The 23,968-nt window shown below is 39.3% G+C and overlaps 1 protein-coding gene across 1 annotated transcript; it reads left to right on the top strand.

Moving 5' to 3' along the window:
* The first annotated feature begins 1,398 nt into the window (after positions 1–1,398).
* LOC127535477 (uncharacterized) lies at positions 1,399–5,483 on the top strand. The gene is made up of 3 exons (XM_051953635.1): positions 1,399–1,423; positions 2,232–2,533; positions 5,050–5,483. Exons 1-3 carry the CDS (start codon positions 1,399–1,401, stop codon positions 5,410–5,412), a joined length of 690 nt encoding a protein of 229 aa, XP_051809595.1. The 3' UTR covers positions 5,413–5,483.
* Positions 5,484–23,968: the final 18,485 nt, after the last annotated feature.

Genomic DNA, 23,968 nt, shown 5'->3' with positions numbered 1-23,968 from the left:
ACATGTTCACTGACACAGATATTTACTTTTCAGAGATGAACTGAGGATTTTGAGCAAGAGACTGGTTTTTGCAGGTAATCTGTGGTCTTTTGCTATTTGTACCAATTGTTTAGAGAAATGCGTTTACTGTTTTGCAAATGTCGAGGATGATTGGAGAAATGTACCAAACTGACTGAGGAAACTGTAAAACGAGATTTTTTTCATGTTGTTTCTGTCTGAACAACAACTGCAGCTGTAATGTCTGTCTGTGCAGCTAAAACTAAATGTAGCTCAGAGCTCTGATCAGGATCCTACATGAGTCTCATTCATCACTGAGTTCATCACAGGTCTACAAACCTGCTGTGTGTTGTGTTATCTGTGGTTTCCAAATGTTATCCAGCAGTCTGCGCTGACGATCGATCTCCTCCTCGTACTGGACGATGGTTTTCTCAAACTCCGTGAATATTTCTTCAGCAGCAGCAGTTAGTCGCTCGTTGATCAACTCTCTCAGATTCCGATCAAATATTCATCTGAGACACGATAAAACAACCCTCCTCCAGCTCAGTCCACACATCAGGAAAACTCACGCTGCTGGAGGCTTTTATTTGTTTACTTCCGCCTGGTGTTACACCGTGAAGCTCCGGCAGGAAACACTGAGTTAACAGTTGTTTTGTTCCGTCTCGGATCGTTAATTCTGCATTCATCAAAACAGGCTAGAAAAACATCTGATCAAATTCTGTACAGCAGCAACAGTATGGACATGACTATACAGATACAGACAGATAAAAACAAGTACATGCATGTAGTAAAACTAAGACATAAAACATTTTATGTGTCAGCTGTCATTGTGTTGCATTTCATTTAGGTTTTAATAAATGAAACACATCTATTGTACTAGAAATATGCTGTGGGGAAGGAACCATTAGATTTATTTCAGATTTCATGTATGCTTTTGTACGATAATCATCTGAACAGTTAAATCATAAAATGTGGATGAAATTGTAGGATCTTATTCTTAATATTTTAAGGTGTCAGATAAATTTACAAGTTATGTTGTATTTCTCTACTGGTGAGCACAACAGATGCTTTAAATGTGCTGCATAAATAATGATGACTTTACTTTAGCAACAGAAACTGCATTTCAACTCTTTATTTTTGTTTTGTTTTTTGTAAGTGTGTATCAGTAAATATCAATAAATCACTCTGGCCACGTGTATTGAAGACACGAGTCATCTTTTAAGTCCTGTTATCAAATAATCACTAGAAGAGCCTCCGTCCTCACAGTCTGTACATGAAATAAAACTCTCTGCTGATTGTTCTCCTTTAATCCATCGTCTTTATTGATCAGTGTCTTTCTCTGCATGTTATGTTCTTCTTCAGAATGTAAAGGAGCTGAAAAAGTGATACAGCCACTAGCAGATGTCATGGCTGCTGAGGAGACACAGTGACACTGAATTGTAGTTTTGAAACCAGCAACCTGTACCCCTATTTGTTCTGATACAAAGAAGAAGTGAATGATGACCCATAAAGTAGATGATGAGGAGTTACTCTGAGAATGTGGAAACAGCTCCAGAGTGATAGATAGACAGATAGATAGATAGATAGATAGATAGATAGATAGATAGATAGATAGATAGATAGATAGATAGATAGATAGATGTTGGATCACCATGGAGCAGAACTTCAGAGGAAGGTTTCAACCATCTTGAATTTTCCCAAGCAGATGAAGAAATTGTCTATCTATCTATCTATCTATCTATCTATCTATCTATCTATCTATCTATCGATAAACTTCAACAAGATCTTACATCTTCCTCTGAACAGTGCTACGAAATGATGATTTGCCAAAATAAAGTGAAAGTAAAACAGAAATTCCATCAGAAATACTGTAAGTTTGGGTTCATGTGTTTGTGTCTAAAGCTGTAAAATACATTCAGGTGTGGTTTTGGTTTTGAGAACATCCAGTGATATGAGAGGAGGAACATGTTGAGGGAGGAGCAACTCTGTCAAAGAGCAGAACAGAAAAGGACTCCCACTGTCACATACATTCAGTCTGTAAACCAAACATAACAGATAGTGTGTGGAAGATGCTGTCACTGCATTACTGTGTCATGTTTCCTTTGTTGGTGATCACACTGAAAGGTAGGTTAAAGCAGGAAGAAGAAATGTCTTTAGATGATCTAAAAAGAAATCACTGGAACAAATGTTCAGTCTTTAATATGATCTTTTTGAACATTTATCTCTTCATTTAGGTGTCAACTGTCAACAACTGACTGCAGTGAAGAATGAAGAGTCCAGTTTAGAAGGCAGCACTGTGACTCTGACCTACAAATACTCCCAACAAGCTACTGGTGGTGATCAGTTTTTCTGGTATCGACAACATTCAGGAAACCCTCCAGAGTTCCTCATCTATCACTATGGAACACAAAGTGAAACAAAAGCTAGACTGTCTGCTGCTGTGAGTGCTGATAAAAACCAGATCAGTATGAAGATCTCCTCTGCAGCAGTGACAGACTCTGCTGTGTACTACTGTGCTCTGAGGCCCACAGTGACAGGAAACAGTAAAACTCTGTACAAAAACCTTTGGAGCAAAGACAACAGAAAACTCCATAACATCCACTAGAGGGAGACACACTCTGTTAAAGCTCTGATTTGTGACTTGTTGAACTGAAGACAAAGACAACAGAGAAATGAAACAGCAAAGATCAGAGACAGAGCTGCTGTGAAAACACAAAACACTTTGATTGGTTGAACTGAAAAAATGATGTCAAGAGGTAATGGCCCCGCCCACTGAACTTCAGCTCATCCACTCACATTATTTCTTCCTCATTGTGCTGCAGTGGAAGAACATTGTTCATCTGATGTGTGTCTGACTTTAATAACTCCAAAGACATGTTGCTTTACCTCTTTTTGTTTTCATCTCACTTCATAGGTGAGTTTATGAACACATGAATTTCTCTTTAACCTGCTGTGTTCATGTTCACAGTTGAAATCACTCAATATTCTGTCTTTGTCATCAAGTTGTGTACAATCTAGTTGTGATCTGAGCTCCAGTTGAGCTGTTTGTGTCCACAGAGTAACACTGTACAGGTGACATTTTCCACTGTCTTCTCCTCTCAGCCTCATGGACAATGTGAGTCTGATGGCTTCATTTTCTCTACTTTTTCCAGGACTAAAAGCTGAAGACACAATCTCTCCTGCACAAGATGTAGTCAGTGGAACAGAAGGAGAATCTGTCACACTCACATGTAACTATCAGACAGAGGATACTTATGTTTACCTTTATTGGTACAAACATCATTCTGACCTCCAGGCTCCTCAGTTCATACTCAGGAAAGGAGCAAAAGGATGGACAAATGACTATATTCCCGATAGTCGGTATGGATCTGAAACAACAGATACATCAACTACATTGACCATCAATCAGCTAACCCTGGCAGACACAGCTCTCTACTACTGTGCTCTAGAGACACAGTGATACAAAGTGTAGCAGAGGCTGTACAAAAACCTGAACACAGATATGAGACTCCTCTTCAAAGAGGAGGGAAGTGGTATTGAGAGCACAGCTTCATATCAGATGGATTGTGCTAATTCCTGTTTTCTCACAGTCACTGTGGTTACAGCTGCTGATGAAACACTGTGGGAGGATTGACAGGAGCAGAAGATCAGTGATGCCTCCAGAAGAGATGCTGCAGAGGATTTGAGGGGAAAAGTTGGTCTACAAAAACACATCTAGAGTTTATCTATGATTCAAATACTGAAAATTTTGTCCTTGATGATACAGCAACATAAGACGCAATAAAACATGTTGTTTTTGACTGACTTGCTGAAATGTTTTTATCATTCTGCTCCTCTTCATATTTGTCAGTGGTGAATCCAGCGACCATTTACCATCAGATCAATCATTCCAATGCTCTCAACTGATATGTGTTCCAGTAGTACATATTCTGACACACATTCATGATGCAAATTTTAGAAAGGAAAGAAAATACAAATTTGACATTAAGTCCAGCAGAGATACTGTCATGGTTCTTTAAATTTTTCTTTCTGGAAATACATGAAATGTGAATCCATTGAGGAATGAGCCTCATATGTTGGTAAATCTCAACATGAAGACAACATGGAAGCAACTTGTAACTTTGCACATTTAATGGCAACAAATAGACATCTATGGACACCAGTTCACAACGTCCTTTGAATGTGTCCACATCATTATTAAAGCATTTCTGGATAAACTGAACCCTTTAAAATAGTTTTGCAAATACAACTGTGTTTGTGTGTGAAATGACCACAATTCCCCAATCTGAAAACATATGAAATGCATCCATTCAGCCACTATGTCTTACAACACTCATATTAATTATGAACAACATCTAAGACAGTTCAGTGACACATTTCCTGAATTCCGTCTGATTGGTCATGAGTTGAATCACATGTCAAAGGATCAGACTTTATTGTTACAGCCAATACTTAAAGTCTCACATTCAGAAGAACTGCTTCAGTTTCCCTTTCTGAAATCATCTGGACTCAGGGCATGAGATTGTCCCGTTACAGAAATAGAAATAAATTCTCAAAAGGGATATTACAATCGCAACTTGTCCCTCATTCTTCTGATAAAATAGTAGAAACCACTGGGTTTTCAATTTAATGTCTCCAAGAAATGAAACTAATATTCAGCAATGTGATTTAAAAGCAAAGCCACAGAAAAACAGAGTGTCTAAAATTGTGAAATATGTTCAGGTGTGGTTTTGGTGTTGAGAACATCCAGTGACATGAGAGGAGGAACATGTTGAGGGAGGAGCAACTCTGTCAAAGAGCAGAACAGAAAAGGACTCCCACTGTCACATACATTCAGTCTGTAAACCAAACATAACAGATAGTGTGTGGAAGATGCTGTCACTGCATTACTGTGTCATGTTTCCTTTGTTTGTGATCACACTGAAAGGTAGGTTAAAGCAGGAAGAAGAAATGTCTGGAAAGCATCTGGTTCCAAAAAAATCACTGAAACAATTGCTCACAGAGATAAATGTTGGTCATTAACAACATTTTTTTCTTCCTTTAGGTGTCAACTGCCAACAACTGACTGCAGTGAAGGATGAAGAGTCCAGTTTAGAAGGCAGCACTGTGACTCTGACCTACACATACTCGAGACAAGCTACTGGTGTTGACGGATTTTACTGGTACCAACAACATCCAGGAAAACCTCCAGAGTTACTCATTTTTCACTTGGGATCACAGAATCAAACAAAAGCTAGACTGTCTGTTTCTGTGAGTGATGATAAAAACCAAATCAGTATGAAGATCTCCTCTGCTGCAGTGACAGACTCTGCTGTGTACTACTGTGCTGTGAGGCCCACAGTGACAGGAAACAGTAAAACTCTGTACAAAAACCTTTGGAGCAAAGACAACAGAAAACTCCACAACATCCACTAGAGGGAGACACACTCTGTTAAAGCTCTGATTTGTGACTTGTTGGACTGATGACAAAGACAACAGAGAAATGAATCAGGAAAGATCAGACATTGAATTTTATCTTTGTGTTAAATGGAACATGAATGCTTTGAGGAATGATGAATCTGATTTGTGTTGAATTATCAGTTTTTTTATTCAGTATTCTGTTTAAACTTTATGTGTGTCAACATCAGCCTCATGTGTTGTTAAATTTTTACAAGGAAACAACATGGAAGTAACATCTAAATTTGTAAATATACTATCAATATATGCAGCTCTCTGCACACCAGATTATTTGATCTGACAAATAATTTAATTTACCATTTGTACATGTCAACACAGCAAAGAACTCAAATGTTGGCTTGTATTTGTTGCCACACATGGAATTCTACTGATCTTAGAGACCTCAAGAAAAGATGCAAAGTTGACAACAGACCTCTAGTAGGACATATGGAGACATTTATAATTACACTCTAACATGAAGTTTCTGGAGCACCAACATTACTCTCCTTTGAATGTTTTGCACTTATTTCTATTGTCAATTTCCAATAATTAAAAATATGACATCTGCAGAAGCAGAAGGAAATAATTTTGTCTGTGTCCTCATCAAGTTATATTTCTACAGAAACCAATCCCTTAAAGTCGTTCTAAATGGCAAAGAGAAAAAATAAATCACTTCAATCAAAAATTATCCATCAGTGATGGCACAGAGACAAATTTCCTTCATTCTTTCTGACTTGACACAAACTGAACCACATGTTGAAGCAGCTACTATCTACCATCAGATACATCATTTATTTGATCTCATCTGATGATATCTCTTGTTTCCAATAATCTGTCACCCATCCAAGATCCAACTACAGTGAAGATGGGAAAACAACACTGTAACAGATGACCTGTCTGTGGGTCCACTCAGCACAATAACCAAGGCAGTCTGGCGATACAGCCAGAGTTTTTATTCACCGCACCGTCACCAATGTAATTAAACAGTTTCTTCTTCAGCCCGGCGCTACACCGGACCTCGTCCTGTCCACTGTCCTCCACCCGTGCGTCTCCTCTCTCGTCCTCTCTGTCCGCGTGCCTTTTGTCCTCTGCTCCAGCCTGCTACTGCAGAGAGAATCAGGTGAGTCTGATCGATAACACCTGCATCAATTAACCTGACGCTGCTTCCACACGCCCTCCTCTACACCTCTCTCTCCTGCAGCTGAGCTCTGCACGCCCACCGCCACAAACACAAACTTGACATTAAGTCCAACAGAGATGTTGTAACGGCTCTTTAAGACATTCTGTCAATGCAATGAACCCAATATGTGTTGAATTATCATCATTGTCATGCTTTAGTGTTCATTTTAAATCATGTGTTTGGACGTTTGATGAGGCAATTAAAAGCCATATGTTTTAAAATTTACACATGAAGACAACATGTTAACAGCGTGTAAGTTCAACATTTGATAGGAATATAAGTATGTCTAACTATAACAGTTTATGTGGTCCTACAAATTAATCCACATCACTTTGTTGACAAATCTAAACAGTAAAATGTTTTCTATCGGATTATAATAGTTGGAACAGCAAATTTTACTGAACTGCCAAACCTCAATCACTGATTCAAAGGTGACAAAAGACTGTATTTAGATGTTGAAAATAATTTTCAGGAGCCTAAATATCACTATTGTTCAATAGTTTTTTTCCACTGATGGGTCAAAAAATGAACATGTCTCCTATGTTGAAGCTATTTGATCATTTGGGACATTTGATCTCTGAGTGACTTTGATCCTCTTTTCTGTTCTGATGTGTTTTTCAGACAAGACAACTACTGGACCCTGGAGGTCTGGAAGGTTCTGTCCTGGAACATCTTTACATTAACATATACATGAATCTACTTGGTGATGCTGTCAGGAAACATTTTTTGCAGACGACACACAGTTGTAAATGTTACTTTCCTCCAATGATCTTAAGTCGGAGAGTGAATGAGATCATCAGCAGAGACAAACACTCTGTTAGTCTGAGCTGTGAGAGGAAGGAGGAAAGGATGAAGGGAGGAGCTAAACTGGGACTCAAGTACAGAAAAGACACAAACTTTCACAGTGGAGTTTGATCCAAGAACAGACAGATTGTCTTCATCTTCAAGATGCTGTCAGTGAACTTCAGTCTGTTTGTCACTTTGTTTGTGCTCACAATAAGAGGTAGGTGACATATTTAACATGACAGAGTTTCACTGAGAAGCATTAGCAGATTACAAAGTTTTATCTGTTCTACATGGAATAACATTCTTAACAGCTGATTATTCTCTGTTAATCATTGTTATTGATTCATGTTTTTCTCTGCATGTTGTGTTTTTCTCCAGAGTGTAAAGGAGAAGACAAAGTGATGCAGCCATCAGGAGATGTCATTGCTGCTGAAGGAGACACAGTTACACTGGACTGTACGTTTGAAACAAGGACCACAGGACAAACTACATTGTTCTGGTACAAACAAGAAGTAAATAGTTTTCCTAAGTGCATGTTAAGACGTGGTGATTATGGAGGTGACAATGCTCCAGAGTTCCAGGAAGACAGATTTGATGCTGAATTCAGCAAGACATCAGTTCCTCTGAAGATCCAGAAGCTTCATCTGTCAGACTCTGCTGTGTACTACTGTGCTCTGAGGCCCACAGTGACAGGAAACAGTAAAACTTTGTACAAAAACCTTTGGAGCAAAGACAACAGAAAACTCCACAACATCCACTAGAGGGAGACACACTCTGTTAAAGCTCTGATTTGTGACTTGTTGTTGATTGGCTGAGCTAAAAAAACAAAACACATCGGCTGGATCCCAAACCGCCCCCTACACACTCCCCCTCCACTACCAAGTGTCACTCCAAAAGAAGTCACACTCGCAGTTGTGGAGGGCACTTTAATTGAAGAGGGAGGGTATAAATACGATCGTCAGGAATGGGATGCCCTGTCGCCTCACCGGAAAACGGAAGACGTCATCGCCATGGTAACACAAAGACGCCTACTGTCATGGCTGTAGCGCTGTGGCACAGGTTGCAGGCAATGATGTAGGAGCGACATTCTGCTTCAAATAATTTGAAGTCATCCCACATGTTTTCCAATCCTATTATCTGGGATTTCAAATCCAACAAAAAAATAAATAATTGAATTCTGTCTGTTGTGTTCAAATTTTAAGGTGTCAGGGGGTGCACAATTAAATCAAATGTCAGCAGAGAAGAAGATTTGTTTCTTTTGTTTTATCTTTTCACACCACTCTTTTTGTGATGTTCTGTCAGTGTGAAAAAGGCGTGGGAGAAATAATGGACGCATGTGGAACTCACATCAATATGTTGTTTCCTCCTCCATTTCGACGTTGCACTTCCTGAAAAAGTTGTCCAGAGTGAGCATCGATGCAGACTCGCTATTTAAGGGCTGAACAGTCCACTCTCCCTCCGCACTACACGGTTTGGGACGGCCCTTAATATGGAGGACCCTCCGCGGGAACGTGCAAACGGAGAGATAGTGTGTAGGGGGAGGTTTGGGATTCAGCCATCATGTCAAGAGGTAATGGCCCCGCCCACTGAACTTCAGCTCATCCACTCACATTATTTCTTCCTCATTGTGCTGCAGTGGAAGAACATTGTTCATCTGATGTGTGTCTGACTTTAATAACTCCAAAGACATGTTGCTTTACCTCTTTTTGTTTTCATCTCACTTCATAGGTGAGTTTATGAACACATGAATTTCTCTTTAACCTGCTGTGTTCATGTTCACACTTGAAATCACTCAATATTCTGTCTTTGTCATCAAGTTGTGTACAATCTAGTTGTGATCTGAGCTCCAGTTGAGCTGTTTGTGTCCACAGAGTAACACTGTACAGGTGACATTTTCCACTGTCTTCTCCTCTCAGCCTCATGGACAATGTGAGTCTGATGGCTTCATTTTCTCTACTTTTTCCAGGACTAAAAGCTGAAGACACAATCTCTCCTGTACAAGATGAAGTCAGTGGAACAGAAGGAAGATCTGTAACACTCACATGTAACTATCAGACAACCAACCGTTATGCTACACTTTACTGGTACAAACATCATTCTGACCTTCAGGCTCCTCAGTTTATTCTCTGGAAAGACGGAAAAGGAGGATCAGCTGATTATATTCCTGATCAGCGATATAGATCCCAAACAACAGCTACATCAACTACATTGACCATCAATCAGCTAACCCTGGCAGACACAGCTCTCTACTACTGTGCTCTAGAGACACAGTGATACAAAGTGTAGCAGAGGCTGTACAAAAACCTGAACACAGATATGAGACTCCTCTTCAAAGAGGAGGGAAGTGGTATTGAGAGCACAGCTTCATATCAGATGGATTGTGCTAATTCCTGTTTTCTCACAGTCACTGTGGTTACAGCTGCTGATGAAACACTGTGGGAGGATTGACAGGAGCAGAAGATCCACATCAACCACAATCACACCACAGGAAAGTTCAAAAACAACATAGAAAATAAAAGAAAAGAGAAAGATTGACATAACCAGTGATGAGAAAAATTCATAATAAATCTGAACTGTTGGTCCAATTCTGAGCTTTTTGGTCGTACTAGACATTGTGTTCAGAGGATAGCAAACACTGCACATCATCAGAAACACACCATCTCCTCTGTGGATGATGGTAGCAGCATCATGTTGTGAGAGTGCTTCTGAGCAGCTCGTCCTTAATGCCTTGTGAAGGTAAGGAGGGAAAAGTGAGTAAAATGGAGGGAAATTCTCAAAGACAACCAGCAACTTGCTCATCCTCACACTGAAACTTGCTGAGAAAGTCAATGAGCCGAAGCAAACAGCCACAGCTTTACAGAATTGTTTTAAAGACAAGAAGGTGAATGTTTTGGAGTTGCTGAGTCAGAGCCAAGACCTCAATCCAACTGAGAATTTGTGGCTGGACTTGACGAGTCCTGTTCTCAGACGACTCAGACGCTTTTTGGTGTCTGTACAGAAATCATGTTCAATTTTTACTGTACAGCCATCGAGTCCATATTCAGGTATAGATCACCTGCTGGTCTGGGGCTCTCACAGTTAAATCCAAAACACAGATTCATTACCTGGTGAAGAAGACAATCAAGATCATGGGTTTCCCTGCTCCACTCATGCCACAAGAATTGTTTCTACAGACCACCATCAGGCAGGCAAACAACATTTTCTCTGACTCATCACATGTCCTGTTCACAGAGTATGTTCTGCTGAATTCAGACAGGAGGTACAGAGTCTCGCTTTGCAGGCTCAGCCTTTTTAAAAACTCTTTTTATCCCCCTCTCAGTCAAGCTGATCAATGAGCAGTTAGGTGCAGCTACCAAAAGGAAGTGGCTAAATGTTGTGCACATAGGGATGTATGGGGGTATGAGTGTATTTTAGGTTTTCTCTTTGTATTATTTTAACTTATTTATATGACATGTATCTTATGTGTTTTTAGTAGCATGTGTTCTGTTTGATGTGTTGCCTTTGTTGAAAACAAATTTCTCCCACAGGAGACAACAAAGTAAACCTTGACCTTGATGATCACAGTACAACCAGACAGAGCATGAGCAGGTTTACAGAGAAGAATAGTCTAAAACTAACGTCACCAGATGTGCAAAACAGATGAAGATTGATCCATCAAATAAGTCTGCAGTTTCCCTTAAAATGTCATTTTCTCTTGTTCCACAATTAAAATAAAATTTAAAGGTAATTGTGGGAGCATTTTTTTTAGTTAACATATTTTAAATAATTATTATTCTGCATAGAAGGTGTGTCCCACAACAACCTTGTCAGCAGAACCTTTTTAGCTGGTAGAAGAAGAAATAAAAACTGGAAATTACTTGAATTTATATCTTCAAACAGTTTTCCTAAGGAATGGATAGAGTAAAGCTATGTCCTCGCTTCTATTTTTCATATTTCCGTAACATTGCCAGCCTTTACTGAATGTTTTACTCTATGTCATGCATCCCTGTTATGCATATTATCAGGATAGAACAAATTATTTTCACTGTTTTATTTACTTTTTTCCATCAGTGAGTTTGTCCTCTTGGTCAGCAGTGACAGCTAGATAATTATTTAGCTTCTACTCCTGAGATAAATCAAACATTAGCATGGATTAGCAACTCTGTTACTGTGATTAGAGCAGGATGAGCAAAAACAACAAATAAAACACGTAACAAAAATGTTGCCATTGATGGTTAAGCTGAGCCATTCAAGCCTTTGATAGTTTATTACCTATTATTGATGAATATACAGCAGAACATAGTAAAAGATAATTTTTCAGAAATTTTAAAGCCCAAATGTCCTCCAATTCTGGAATGAACCATAAACCAATGAGTGTAACAGAGAAATCGAGAGTCTCATGAAACAAGGGGTTGGACATCAACACACTCCATCATACAGTGACTTCATGAGGAGGAGGGTCTTCCTGTACAGATGTTGGAGCCCAGCTGTCTCCATCACAAACTCTGCAGACTCCACAAAGTTCAGTTTGATGATCACTGAGTGTTTTTGGTTAGAACATGATGCTCTTCATTCCAGTGCTGCTCCTTCATATATTCACTGGTAAGTCACATTTTAACTCATCTCTTTAAATTCAGAGGCAGAAACATTCATTTCTGCGCATTTAATTACAACAGAACAAAATGCCCAACAAAACACATTTTCACTCACAAACTGAAATTTTCCTGCAGGTGTCAGCAGTGAAGAACTCACTCCAGTCAACAATGAAGAGTACAGTTTGGTAGAAAACACTGTTTCTTTGTCCTACAAGGCCTCAAAAGTGTCACCAGGAGATTATTTCTTCTGGTATCGACAACATCCAGGAAAACCTCCACAGCTTCTCATCTCACACTCCAGTTCAGGAACAATTGGAACGAATGAAGATCCCAGACTGAAGATTCAAGTGGAGGGAAACCAAATGACTATGGAGATCTCCTCTGCTGCAGTGACAGACTCTGCTGTGTACTACTGTGCTGTGAAGCCCACAGTGACAGGAAACAGTAAAACTCTGTACAAAAACCTTTGGAGCAAAGACAACAGAAAACTCCACAACATCCACTAGAGGGAGACACACTCTGTTACAGCTCTGATTTGTGACTTGTTGGACTGATGACAAAGACAACAGAGAAATGAAGCAGCAAAGATCAGACACTGTAATTGATCTTTGTGTTAAATGGAACATGAATGCTTTGAGGAATGATGAATCTGATTTGTGTTGAATTATCAGTTTTTTATTCAGTATTCTGTTTAAACTGTCTGTGTGTCAACATTTGGGAAGACACAATAAGGCTCATGTTGTTAAATTTCAACATGAAGACAACATGGAAGTAACATCTAAATTTGTAAACATACTATCAATATATGTAGCTCTCTGCACACCAGATTATTTGATCTGACAAATAATTTAATTTACCATTTGTACATGTCAGCACAGCAAAGAACTCAAATGTTGGCTTGTATTAGTTGCCACACATGGAATTCTACTGATCTTAGAGACCTCAAAAGTTGATGCAATGTTGACAACAGACCTCTAGTAGGACATATGGAGACATTTATAATTACACTCTAACATGAACTTTCTGGAGCACCAATATTACTCTCCTTTGAATGTTTTGCACTTATTTCTATTGTCAAAGTCTAACAATTAAAACTGTGACCTCTGCAGAAGTAGAAGGAAACAATTTTGTCTGTGTCCTCACCAAGTTATATTTCTACAGAAACCAATCCCTTAAAGTTGTTCTAAATGGAAAAGAGACAAAATAAATCACTTTGATCAAAATCAGTGATGGAGACAAAGTTGCTTAATTCTTTCTGACTCGACACAAACTGACCCACATGTTGAAGCAGCTACTATCTACCATCAGATACATCATTTATTTGATCTCATCTGATGATATCTCTTGTTTCCAATAATCTGTCACCCATCCAAGATCCAACTACAGTGAAGATAGAAAGACAAAACAAACTTGACATTAAGTCCAACAGAGATACTGTAAGGGTTCTTTAAGATGTTCTGTCACTGCAATGAATGCGATGTGTGTGGAATTTTCAGCAATGTCATTCCTTAGTGTTCATTTTAAATCATGTGTTTTAACAGTTAATGAGGCAATAAAAAAGCCATTTGTGTTGTTAAATTTAAACATGAAGACAACATGGAAACAACTCATAACTTCACACATATAATAGGAATATAAAGACACCAAAGCACAACAGTTCATGTAGTTCTACAAATAAGTCCACATCATTTTGTTGACAAATTTAAACAGTCAGATGTTTTTTATCAGGTGATAATAGTTGGGGGACATCAAATTTTACTGATCTGTCAAACCTCAAACACTGATGCAATGGTGAGAAATGACTGTAAATTGTTGTTGAAAATAATTTTCAGGGGGCTCAACATCATTATTGGTGGATTATTTTTTCCATTTTGATGGGCCAAAAATTAAACATGTCGCCTCTGTTTAAGCTATTTGATCATCTGGCTCAGTTTCTAAATAAGTCTCTGAGTGGCTTCAATCCTCTTTTCTGTTCTGATTTGCTTTTTCAGTTCTCAACAGACAAATATTTGCCCTGGAGGTCTGTAAAGTTCTGTCTTGGAACCTCTTCAGTTTAACATATATGTGCTTCTGCTTGGTGATGGTATCAGAAAACATTCATATGCTGATGACACACAGTTGTACATGTTACTCTCCTCCAATGATCTTCAGTCAGAGAGTGAATGAGATCATCATCAGAGACAAACACTCTGTTAGTCAGAGCTGTGAGAGGAAGGAGGAAAGGATGAAGGGAGGAGCTAAACTGGGACTCAAGTACAGAAAAGACACAAACTTTCACAGTGGAGTTTGATCCAAGAACAGACAGATTGTCTTCATCTTCAAGATGCTGTCAGTGAACTTCAGTCTGTTTGTCACTTTGTTTGTGCTCACAATAAGAGGTAGGTGACATATTTAACAGGAACAGAGTTTCACTGAGAAAAATTAACACATCACAAAGTTTTATCTGTTTTATGTGAAACAAAAGTCTTTAGAGCTGCTGATTGTTCTCCATTAATCAATCATATTTATTGATTCATTTCTTTCTCTGCATGTTGTGTTCTTCTCCAGAGTGTAAAGGAGAAGACAAAGTGATGCAGCCATCAGGAGATGTCATTGCTGCTGAAGGAGACACAGTTACACTGGACTGTAGTTTTGAGACCAGTGATCGAAATCCTACATTGTTCTGGTACAAACAAGAAGTGAATGGTTCCCCACGTTACATGCTGAAAACTTTCTCAAATACTGTGGACAATTCTTTAGAGTTCCAGCAAGACAGATTTCATACTGGAATACAGGAGAAGTCAGTTCCTCTGAAGATCCAGAATCTTCATCTGTCAGACTCTGCTGTGTACTACTGTGCTCTGCAGCCCACAGTGACAGGAAACAGTAAAACTCTGTACAAAAACCTTTGGAGCAAAGACAACAGAAAACTCCACAACTTCCACTAGAGGGAGACACACTCTGTTAAAGCTCTGATTTGTGACTTGTTGAATTGATGACAAAGAGAACAGAGAAATGAAGCAGTAAAGATCAGAGACAGAGCTGCTGTGGAAACACAAAATAATTTGATTGGCTGAACTGAACTGCAAAAAAATGATGTCAAGAGGTAATGGCCCCGCCCACTGAACTTCAGCTCATCCACTCACATTATTTCTTCCTCATTGTGCTGCAGTGGAAGAACATTGTTCATCTGATGTGTGTCTGACTTTAATAACTCCAAAGACATGTTGCTTTACCTCTTTTTGTTTTCATCTCACTTCATAGGTGAGTTTATGAACACATGAATTTCTCTTTAACCTGCTGTGTTCATGTTCACAGTTGAAATCACTCAATATTCTGTCTTTGTCATCAAGTTGTGTACAATCTAGTTGTGATCTGAGCTCCAGTTGAGCTGTTTGTGTCCACAGAGTAACACTGTACAGGTGACATTTTCCACTGTCTTCTCCTCTCAGCCTCATGGACAATGTGAGTCTGATGGCTTCATTTTCTCTACTTTTTCCAGGACTAATTGCTCAAGACAAAAACTCTCCTGCACAAGATGTAGTCAGTGGAACAGAAGGAAAATCTGTCACACTCACATGTAACTATCAGACACGTTATGAACGTGTTGTCCTTTACTGGTACAAACATCATTCTGACCTTCAAGCTCCTCAGTTTATACTCTATAAAGAAGCAAAAGGATGGACAGGTGAACATATTCCTGATCGTCGATATCAATCAACAACAACAGATACATCAACTACATTGGCCATCAATCAGATCCATCCATCATCCATCATATCAGATGGATTGTGCTAATTCCTGTTTTCTCACAGTCACTGTGGTTACAGCTGCTAATGCTAACCCAAACCCTACTATCTTGGTTGTTTATTGTCATTTGTATACTTTTATTCTGTGTATGTCTTGTTGCTTTTATGGTCTTATGCCCTGAATACTTTTATTTTTTGTGCAGCAGTTTCCCTCTTAATCTGAGCCAAATTTCTCCCACGGGAGACAAATAAAGAACTTTGACCCTCCTCTCTTTACTGGTTTGTTCAGATTCATTGTGGAATCACTTTACCATCAAACAAGAGGACAATGTACAAGACGTTGAAATTTGGAAACCATTCCAGCAGTCAGAAAATCTCTTGTCATTTCTCAGAGATACTAAAGATTTGAAGAAGGAGCCATTTTCAAATATGTTCAGTTATAACATCCAGATTGTTGAGGTGTGGTGATCTTGCTTCTTTTACAATGACAGTCCCAGGTGTGGTAAGACGGCCCAGTCCGTCTCCACGGGTGTGTATTGGATCAGCTGGGAGTCATCGTCCTGATGCACCTGGTTTACTGGGTGGTGTCACATCGCGTTATATCTGGGAGAGGGCTGCGCGTCTTTCACGTGCGTCCTCTACCTGGAGCTGGAGCGTCACCTCAGCAGCGTGGTTTGCCGTGGCAGTCTCGAGACGCCGGCTGAGTATTTCTCTACCTACCTGTCAGGTACGTTCCAATGCAGTCACTGCGTCTCCAAGCGACGTTCATGCTGTGTCTGATCTGCTCTCTGCTCTTAGCAGAAGTCGGCCTGTATCCTGGCCGAAGGCTGGGAGTCGGGTGTGTGTGGCCTCGGAGCTGGGCATAATAACCCGGGCATCGTGTTGGATTCTTGAGGGAGACTGGCTCATTTCTGTCTTTTCCAATGTGTTTGCTGGGCTGCACGTGAAATGACTGTTTCTGACTGCTGTTGGCAGTGATCGTGTTGTTTCTCTGCAGCTGTCTCACCTGATGCCTGAGGAGCTGCGTTTTTATTGACGGGCGGCTTCACGTTTGAAGCAAGCTACTGCTGTTCTGTCTCCGCGTTCGTCGCAGCAAGCTCTGTGCCCATCAGGAATCGCTTCAATGTTCTTGCTGTATGGTGTTTTAAAAACAATCTTGGTGTGCGTGTGCCCATCGCCTAGCACGCCCGTTATTGCTATTGTTTGTATTATTATTACTATTAGAATTATAATTATTTTTCCACTGATCCGTTATTCTTTATCGTTCTTTTTTTGTGATTCTGTGTTTAGTCCTCCAGTTATTATTTCTTTGGGATTTGTATGTTTGTTTTTTCTGTTTTTGCTGTTTTTGATTTGTTGGACTGACTGGGTAAGTAGGTGGCATTATCAGCCTCGGTGGTGACCTTCAGGGCTCAGCATAGTGTGGTGTCAGGGTAGTTCTAGAGATGTGTTCCTGTGGCTAACTGTTTTCCTTTTTCTGTGGACAGGAGCTGTTGGGTGACGAATGACTGGCTGATCCCCCCCTGAGGTGGTGGTCCCCTCACTTCCTGTACAGTAGCACACTTGGGTGTCCATCAGTGGTTTTGTTTTTTTCACGTGCGGTGTGTGGCATCCGGACCCTCCCCTTTCAATCATCCCAGTCTAGTAAGCCCTCAGTCCTGTGTTCAGTGTGTAGATTTTCAGTGGCTGCACCCTGAAGGTCCTAAAAGACTGCATCTATTTTGCCACTCCCTACTGAGTTGTTTCGTGGGACCACCACTAAGGTTTTTTTAATTGAATTATTGCTATTTTTAAAAAATATTGTTAATAATTCTATTTGTGCATATTTTGGAATCACATCTGTCTCTGGTGTTGCTCATACGTGTGACCTCTTCTGTCTGTATTGGAGCGGTGGTTCTCTCTAACCAGATTTCCTGGGAGTGAAATTCCCCCAGGTGGCGTTGTCAGACCTTTGGTAGCTAACAAAACACATTTAACCCTCGTAGCATTGCCACACAATAATATCTAATTAAATATAATCAGCATCAAAACAGACTTCAAAAGAGTCTCGCAAATATGTTTCTGTTCCTGTTCTGCTCCATCTTATTGCTGCAGTAAACATTATCAACAGTTCACGTCTCATTTAACAGCTCCAGGCTTCATGGTACAGAACTAAGTGTCATTGATCCTCTTTTCCATTTCTATTGGTTCTTTCAGTTCTAAACAGAGAAATAATAACCCCAGAAGGCTGAAATTTTCTATCCTGGAACATCTTCAACTTGTGATGTACATGTGTCTTCTTGGTGATATTGTCAGGAATCACTTGTATGCAGACGACACACAGTTGTACATGTTACTCTCCTCCAATGATCTTAAGTCAGAGAGTGAATGAGATCATCAGCAGAGACAAACACTCTGTTAGTCAGAGCTGTGAGAGGAAGGAGGAAAGGATGAAGGGAGGAGCTAAACTGGGAATCAAGTACAGAAAACATACAAACTTTGACAGTGGAGTTTGATCCAAGAACAGACAGATTGTCTTCATCTTCAAGATGCTGTCAGCGAACTTCAGTCTGTTTGTCACTTTGTTTGTGCTCATAATAAGAGGTAGGTGACATATTTAACATGAGCAGAGTTTCACTGAGAAAAAAAAATAGATCACAAAGTTCTATCTATTCTACTTTGAATAAAACTCTTTACAGCTGCTGATTGTTGTATGTTAAACAAAACTTTTGACTGATTCATGTCTTCATCTGCATGTTGTGTTCTTCTCCAGAGTGTAAAGGAGAAGACAAAGTGATGCAGCCATCAGGAGATGTCATTGCTGCTGAAGGAGACACAGTTACACTGGATTGTACTTTTGAGGGCAGTACCACAACTAATGTTTTGTTCTGGTACAAACAAGACGTAAATGGCTTTCCAGTGTATATTTTAAAACGTGGGGCTTATGGTGATGATAATGCTCCAGAGTTCCAAAAAGACAGATTTGATGCTCAAGTCGACAACAACAAGTTCCTCTGAAGATCCAGAAGCTTCATCTGTCAGACTCTGCTGTGTACTACTGTGCTCTGCAGCCCACAGTGACAGGAAACAGTAAAACTCTGTACAAAAACCTTTGGAGCAAAGACAACAGAAAACTCCACAATATCCACTAGAGGGAGACACACTCTGTTAAAGCTCTGATTTGTGACTTGTTGGACTGATTATAAAGAGAACAGAGAAATGAAGCAGTAAAGATCAGAGACAGAGCTGCTGTGGAAACACAAAACAATTTCATTGGATGAACTGAACAGGAAAAAAATGATGTCAAGAGGTAATGGCCCCGCCCACTGAACTTCAGCTCATCCACTCACATTATTTCTTCCTCATTGTGCTGCAGTGGAAGAACATTGTTCATCTGATGTGTGTCTGACTTTAATAACTCCAAAGACATGTTGCTTTACCTCTTTTTGTTTTCATCTCACTTCATAGGTGAGTTTATGAACACATGAATTTCTCTTTAACCTGCTGTGTTCATGTTCACAGTTGAAATCACTCAATATTCTGTCTTTGTCATCAAGTTGTGTACAATCTAGTTGTGATCTGAGCTCCAGTTGAGCTGTTTGTGTCCACAGAGTAACACTGTACAGGTGACATTTTCCACTGTCTTCTCCTCTCAGCCTCATGGACAATGTGAGTCTGATGGCTTCATTTTCTCTACTTTTTCCAGGACTAAACGCTGAAGACACAATCTCTCCTGAAGAAAATGAAGTCAGTGGAACAGAAGGAGAATCTGTCACACTCACATGTAACTATCAGACAGAGAATGATGGAGCAAGACTTGACTGGTACAAACATCATTCTGACCTTCAGGCTTCTCAGTTTATACTCTGGAAAGATGCAAAAGCATGGACAAGTGAACATATTCCTGATAAGCGATATGGATCCCAAACAACAGCTACATCAACTACATTGACCATCAATCAGCTAACCCTGGCAGACACAGCTCTCTACTACTGTGCTCTAGAGACACAGTGATACAAAGTGTAGCAGAGGCTGTACAAAAACCTGAACACAGATATGAGACTCCTCTTCAAAGAGGAGGGAAGTGGTATTGAGAGCACAGCTTCATATCAGATGGATTGAGCTAATTCCTGTTTTCTCACAGTCACTGTGGTTACAGCTGCTGATGAAACACTGTGGGAGGATTGACAGGAGCAGCAGATCAGTGATGCCTCCAGAAGAGATGCTGCAGAGGATTTGAGGGGAAAGTGGTCTACAAAAACACATCTAGAGTTTATATGATTCAAATATTGAAATTTCTGTCCTTGACGATAATTTATTCCACAAAAACAACATCAGGTGCAATAAAATGTGTTTTTATTGACTGATTTGATGTCATATTTTTATCATTCTGATCCTCTTCATCTTTGTCAGTGGTGAATCCAGACACCATTTACCATCAGATCAATCATTCCAGTGGCTTCATCTGATGATATGTGTCGTTTCCAATAGTACATATTGTCAAACATCCAAGATCCAACTTTTAGAAAGGAAAGAAAATACAAATTTGACATTAAGTCCAGCAGAGATACTGTAATGGCTCTTTAAATTTTTCTTTCTGCAAATAAATAAAATGTGAATCCGTTCAGAAATAAACCTCACTTGTTGTTAAATATCAACATGACGACAACATGGAAGCAACTTGTAACTTTGCACACATGATGACAGTATATAAATGTCTATGGATATCAGTTTATGTGATCCCATGAATGAGTCCACATCATTATTTTAGCATTTCTGGAGATAGTGAACCCCATAAAATATTTCTGCAAATGCAGCTGTGTTTGTATGTAAAATGACCACAGTTCCTCAATCTGAAAACATGTGAAGTCCACTCATTCCGCCACTATATTTTACAATACCAAAATAAATTATGAACCGTAAAACGGGGCTATAAGGGACAGCGGGGCAATGAGGGACATTTTTCTGGGAAATGTTTTAAATGTAATTCTGCGGTTTTTACCGAGATTTCTTGAAGAATTCATGGATAATTAATAAAAACAACACAAAACCGCATCCTGCTCAACATAAAAACCGCAGAATTACATTTAAAACATTTTCCGGAAAAATGTCCCTTATTACCCCGCTGTCCCTTATAGCCCCATTTTACGGAACAACATCTAAGACAGTTCAATGACACATTTCCTGATTTCTGTCTGATTTGACACAAATTCATTCACATGACAAACAATCAGTTTTCATTTTTGCAGCCAATAATATAAGCCTCATTTTCAGAAAGACTGCTTCAGTTGTTCATTCTCATATCATCTGAAATCATAGAATCAGATTATTCCCTTACAGAGATGGAAATCAATTCTTAAACGAGATGTTACTTCAACAACTTCTCCCTCCTCCTTCTGATACAGTAGTAGGAACCACTGGGTTTTCAACTGTATGTTAGATGAAATAAAATTAATATTCATCAATGTGATTTAAAAGCAAAGGAACGGGAAACCAGCAGATGAACAGAGATTCGTGTGTTTGTGTCTAAAGCTGTAAAATACATTCAGGTGTGGTTTTGGTGTTGAGAACATCCAGTGATATGAGAGGAGGAACATGTTGAGGGAGGAGCAACTCTGTCAAAGAGCAGAACAGAAAAGGACTCCCACTGTCACATACATTCAGTCTGTAAACCAAACATAACAGATAGTGTGTGGAAGATGCTGTCACTGCATTACTGTGTCATGTTTCCTTTGTTTGTGATCACACTGAAAGGTAGGTGAAAGCAGGGAAGAAGAAATGTCTGGAATGGATTTCTTCCAAAAAATCACTGAAACAATTGCTCACACTTAACAATTATTTACAACATTTTATCTTCATTTAGGTGTCAACTGTCAACAACTGACTGCAGCGAAGGATGAAGAGTCCAGTTTAGAAGGCAGCACTGTGACTCTGACCTACACATACTCTCAAGTCGTATCTAATGATAATTTCTTCTGGTATCGACAACATCCAGGAAAACCTCCAGAGTTTCTCATCCTTAGCTATGGAACACAACCTGCAACATCAGCTAGAATGTCTGTTTCTGTGAGTGCTGATAAAAAACAAATCACTATGAAGATCTCCTCTGCTGCAGTGACAGACTCTGCTGTGTACTACTGTGCTGTGAGGCCCACAGTGACAGGAAACAGTAAAACTCTGTACAAAAACCTTTGGAGCAAAGACAACAGAAAACTCCACAACATCCACTAGAGGGAGACACACTCTGTTACACTTCTATGGTTTGTTCAGATTCAAACTGTCTCCACTCTTGAGACAACGTTGTGATGAAGAATGTTAGAAGTGAAGATAATGTGATGAGTCTCCTCCTCCTGACTGCAGAGGTGCTGCATTAACATCACATCAAACATTTCAGCTTTTAAACTTGGAAAACCTGGTTTTGACTTGGTTCATGTCACCTCTTGTAGCTTTCTATGATTCTGACAACACGTGAAATACATTAATAGAACCACATAATCAGTTTACATTTTCTTTAAACTCAAGTTTAGACTTTAACATTTCACTGATATAAATCTACCTGATAGCTGGACCTTTTCACTTTCCAATGTTGAAGCCATTTGAGATGCAAACGGAGTCTGAAAAGTGAGATAAAAACAAAGTTGAATATTACAACTTTGAACTGTATTGGAGGACTGTTTGTTAATCAGTATTTGTTTAAAAGGAAAAAAAATTCTTCACTCTCAATCAAATGTCATCTCAGTTACAAACAAAACTTAACATTAATGTGTGAATTACAGGAGAACACTTTGGAAGAAATTATTAGCAGCATTTAGGTGTTTGTATTTTGTCACACAATATGATCAGAATGAACTGCTGTTGGATAGTTTCTGTATAAACTGAGATGTTTCTATAAATGAGAGACAATCACACAACAAATCCTCTGACAACCAAACGAACTGCTGAGAGACATCAACCACTGAACATGTGTGAAATAAAGAGAATCCAGTCTGTAAATTTAAATATGTGGAAAACAAGCAGGACTCATGAAATCATTTAGAAAACACAATCATTGATTGATGACTGACTGATGATCAATAAATATGTGAGAGAGTGAATGAGATCATCATCAGAGACAAACACTCTGTTAGTCAGAGCTGTGAGAGGAAGGAGGAAAGGATGAAGGGAGGAGCTAAACTGGGACTCAAGTACAGAAAAGACACAAACTTTCACAGAGGAGTTTGATCCAAGAACAGACAGATTGTCTTCATCTTCAAGATGCTGTCAGTGAACTTCAGTCTGTTTGTCACTTTGTTTGTGCTCACAATAAGAGGTAGGTGACATATTTAACATGAACAGAGTTTCACTGAGAAAAACTAGTAGATCACAAAGTTTTATCTGCTCTACATGGAATGAAACTGTTTACAGTGGATTGTTCTCCTTCAATCAATCATCTTTATTTATCTATCTCTTCCTCTGCATGTTGTGTTCTTCTCCAGAGTGTAAAGGAGAAGACAAAGTGATGCAGCCATCAGGAGATGTCATTGCTGCTGAAGGAGACACAGTTACACTGGATTGTACTTTTGAGAGCAGTTCCAATACTCGTACATTGTTCTGGTACAAACAAGAAGTGAATGACTTTCCAAAGTACATGTTAAAATGTGGTTATTATGGAGATGACAACAGTCCAGATTTCCAGAAAGACAGATTTGATGCTAAACTCAGCAAGACATCAGTTCTTCTGAAGATCCAGAAGCTTCATCTGTCTGACTCTGCTGTGTACTACTGTGCTCTGAGGCCCACAGTGACAGGAAACAGTAAAACTCTGTACAAAAACCTTTGGAACAAAGACAACAGAAAACTCCACAACATCCACTAGAGGGAGACACACTCTGTTAAAGCTCTGATTTGTGACTTGTTGGACTGATGACAAAGACAACAGAGAAATGAAGCAGCAAAGATCAGAGACAGAGCTGCTGTGGAAACACAAAACAATTTGATTGGCTGAATTGAGTTGAAAAAAATGATGTCAAGAGGTAATGGCCCCGCCCACTGAACTTCAGCTCATCCACTCACATTATTTCTTCCTCATTTTGCTGCAGTGGAAGAACATTGTTCATCTGATGTGTGTCTGACTTTAATAACTCCAAAGACATGTTGCTTTACCTCTTTTTGTTTTCATCTCACTTCATAGGTGAGATAAGTGCAGGGATAAAATTGTACTTTGACCTGCTGCTTTAACAAGATACACAGACAGCTTTTGAAAAGTTTTTCTGATTCTTGTTCCGAGAAAATGAAATGATGTTTTGATC

This window comes from Acanthochromis polyacanthus, chromosome 9, assembly GCF_021347895.1.
Source record: "Acanthochromis polyacanthus isolate Apoly-LR-REF ecotype Palm Island chromosome 9, KAUST_Apoly_ChrSc, whole genome shotgun sequence".
Lineage (NCBI taxonomy): Eukaryota > Metazoa > Chordata > Actinopteri > Pomacentridae > Acanthochromis > Acanthochromis polyacanthus.
This window is presented reverse-complemented; position numbering and strand designations above follow the sequence as displayed.

Bases quoted from the DNA above. Each gene is read 5' to 3' on its own strand.
- LOC127535477 (XM_051953635.1), top strand. From the start codon at position 1,399: ATGTCATGGCTGCTGAGGAGACACA. The intron at 1,424-2,231 runs GTGACACTGAAT...CTCTTCATTTAG, and splicing joins ATGGCTGCTGAGGAGACACA to GTGTCAACTGTCAACAACTG. The intron at 2,534-5,049 runs GGAAACAGTAAA...TTAGGTGTCAAC, and splicing joins CTCTGAGGCCCACAGTGACA to TGCCAACAACTGACTGCAGT.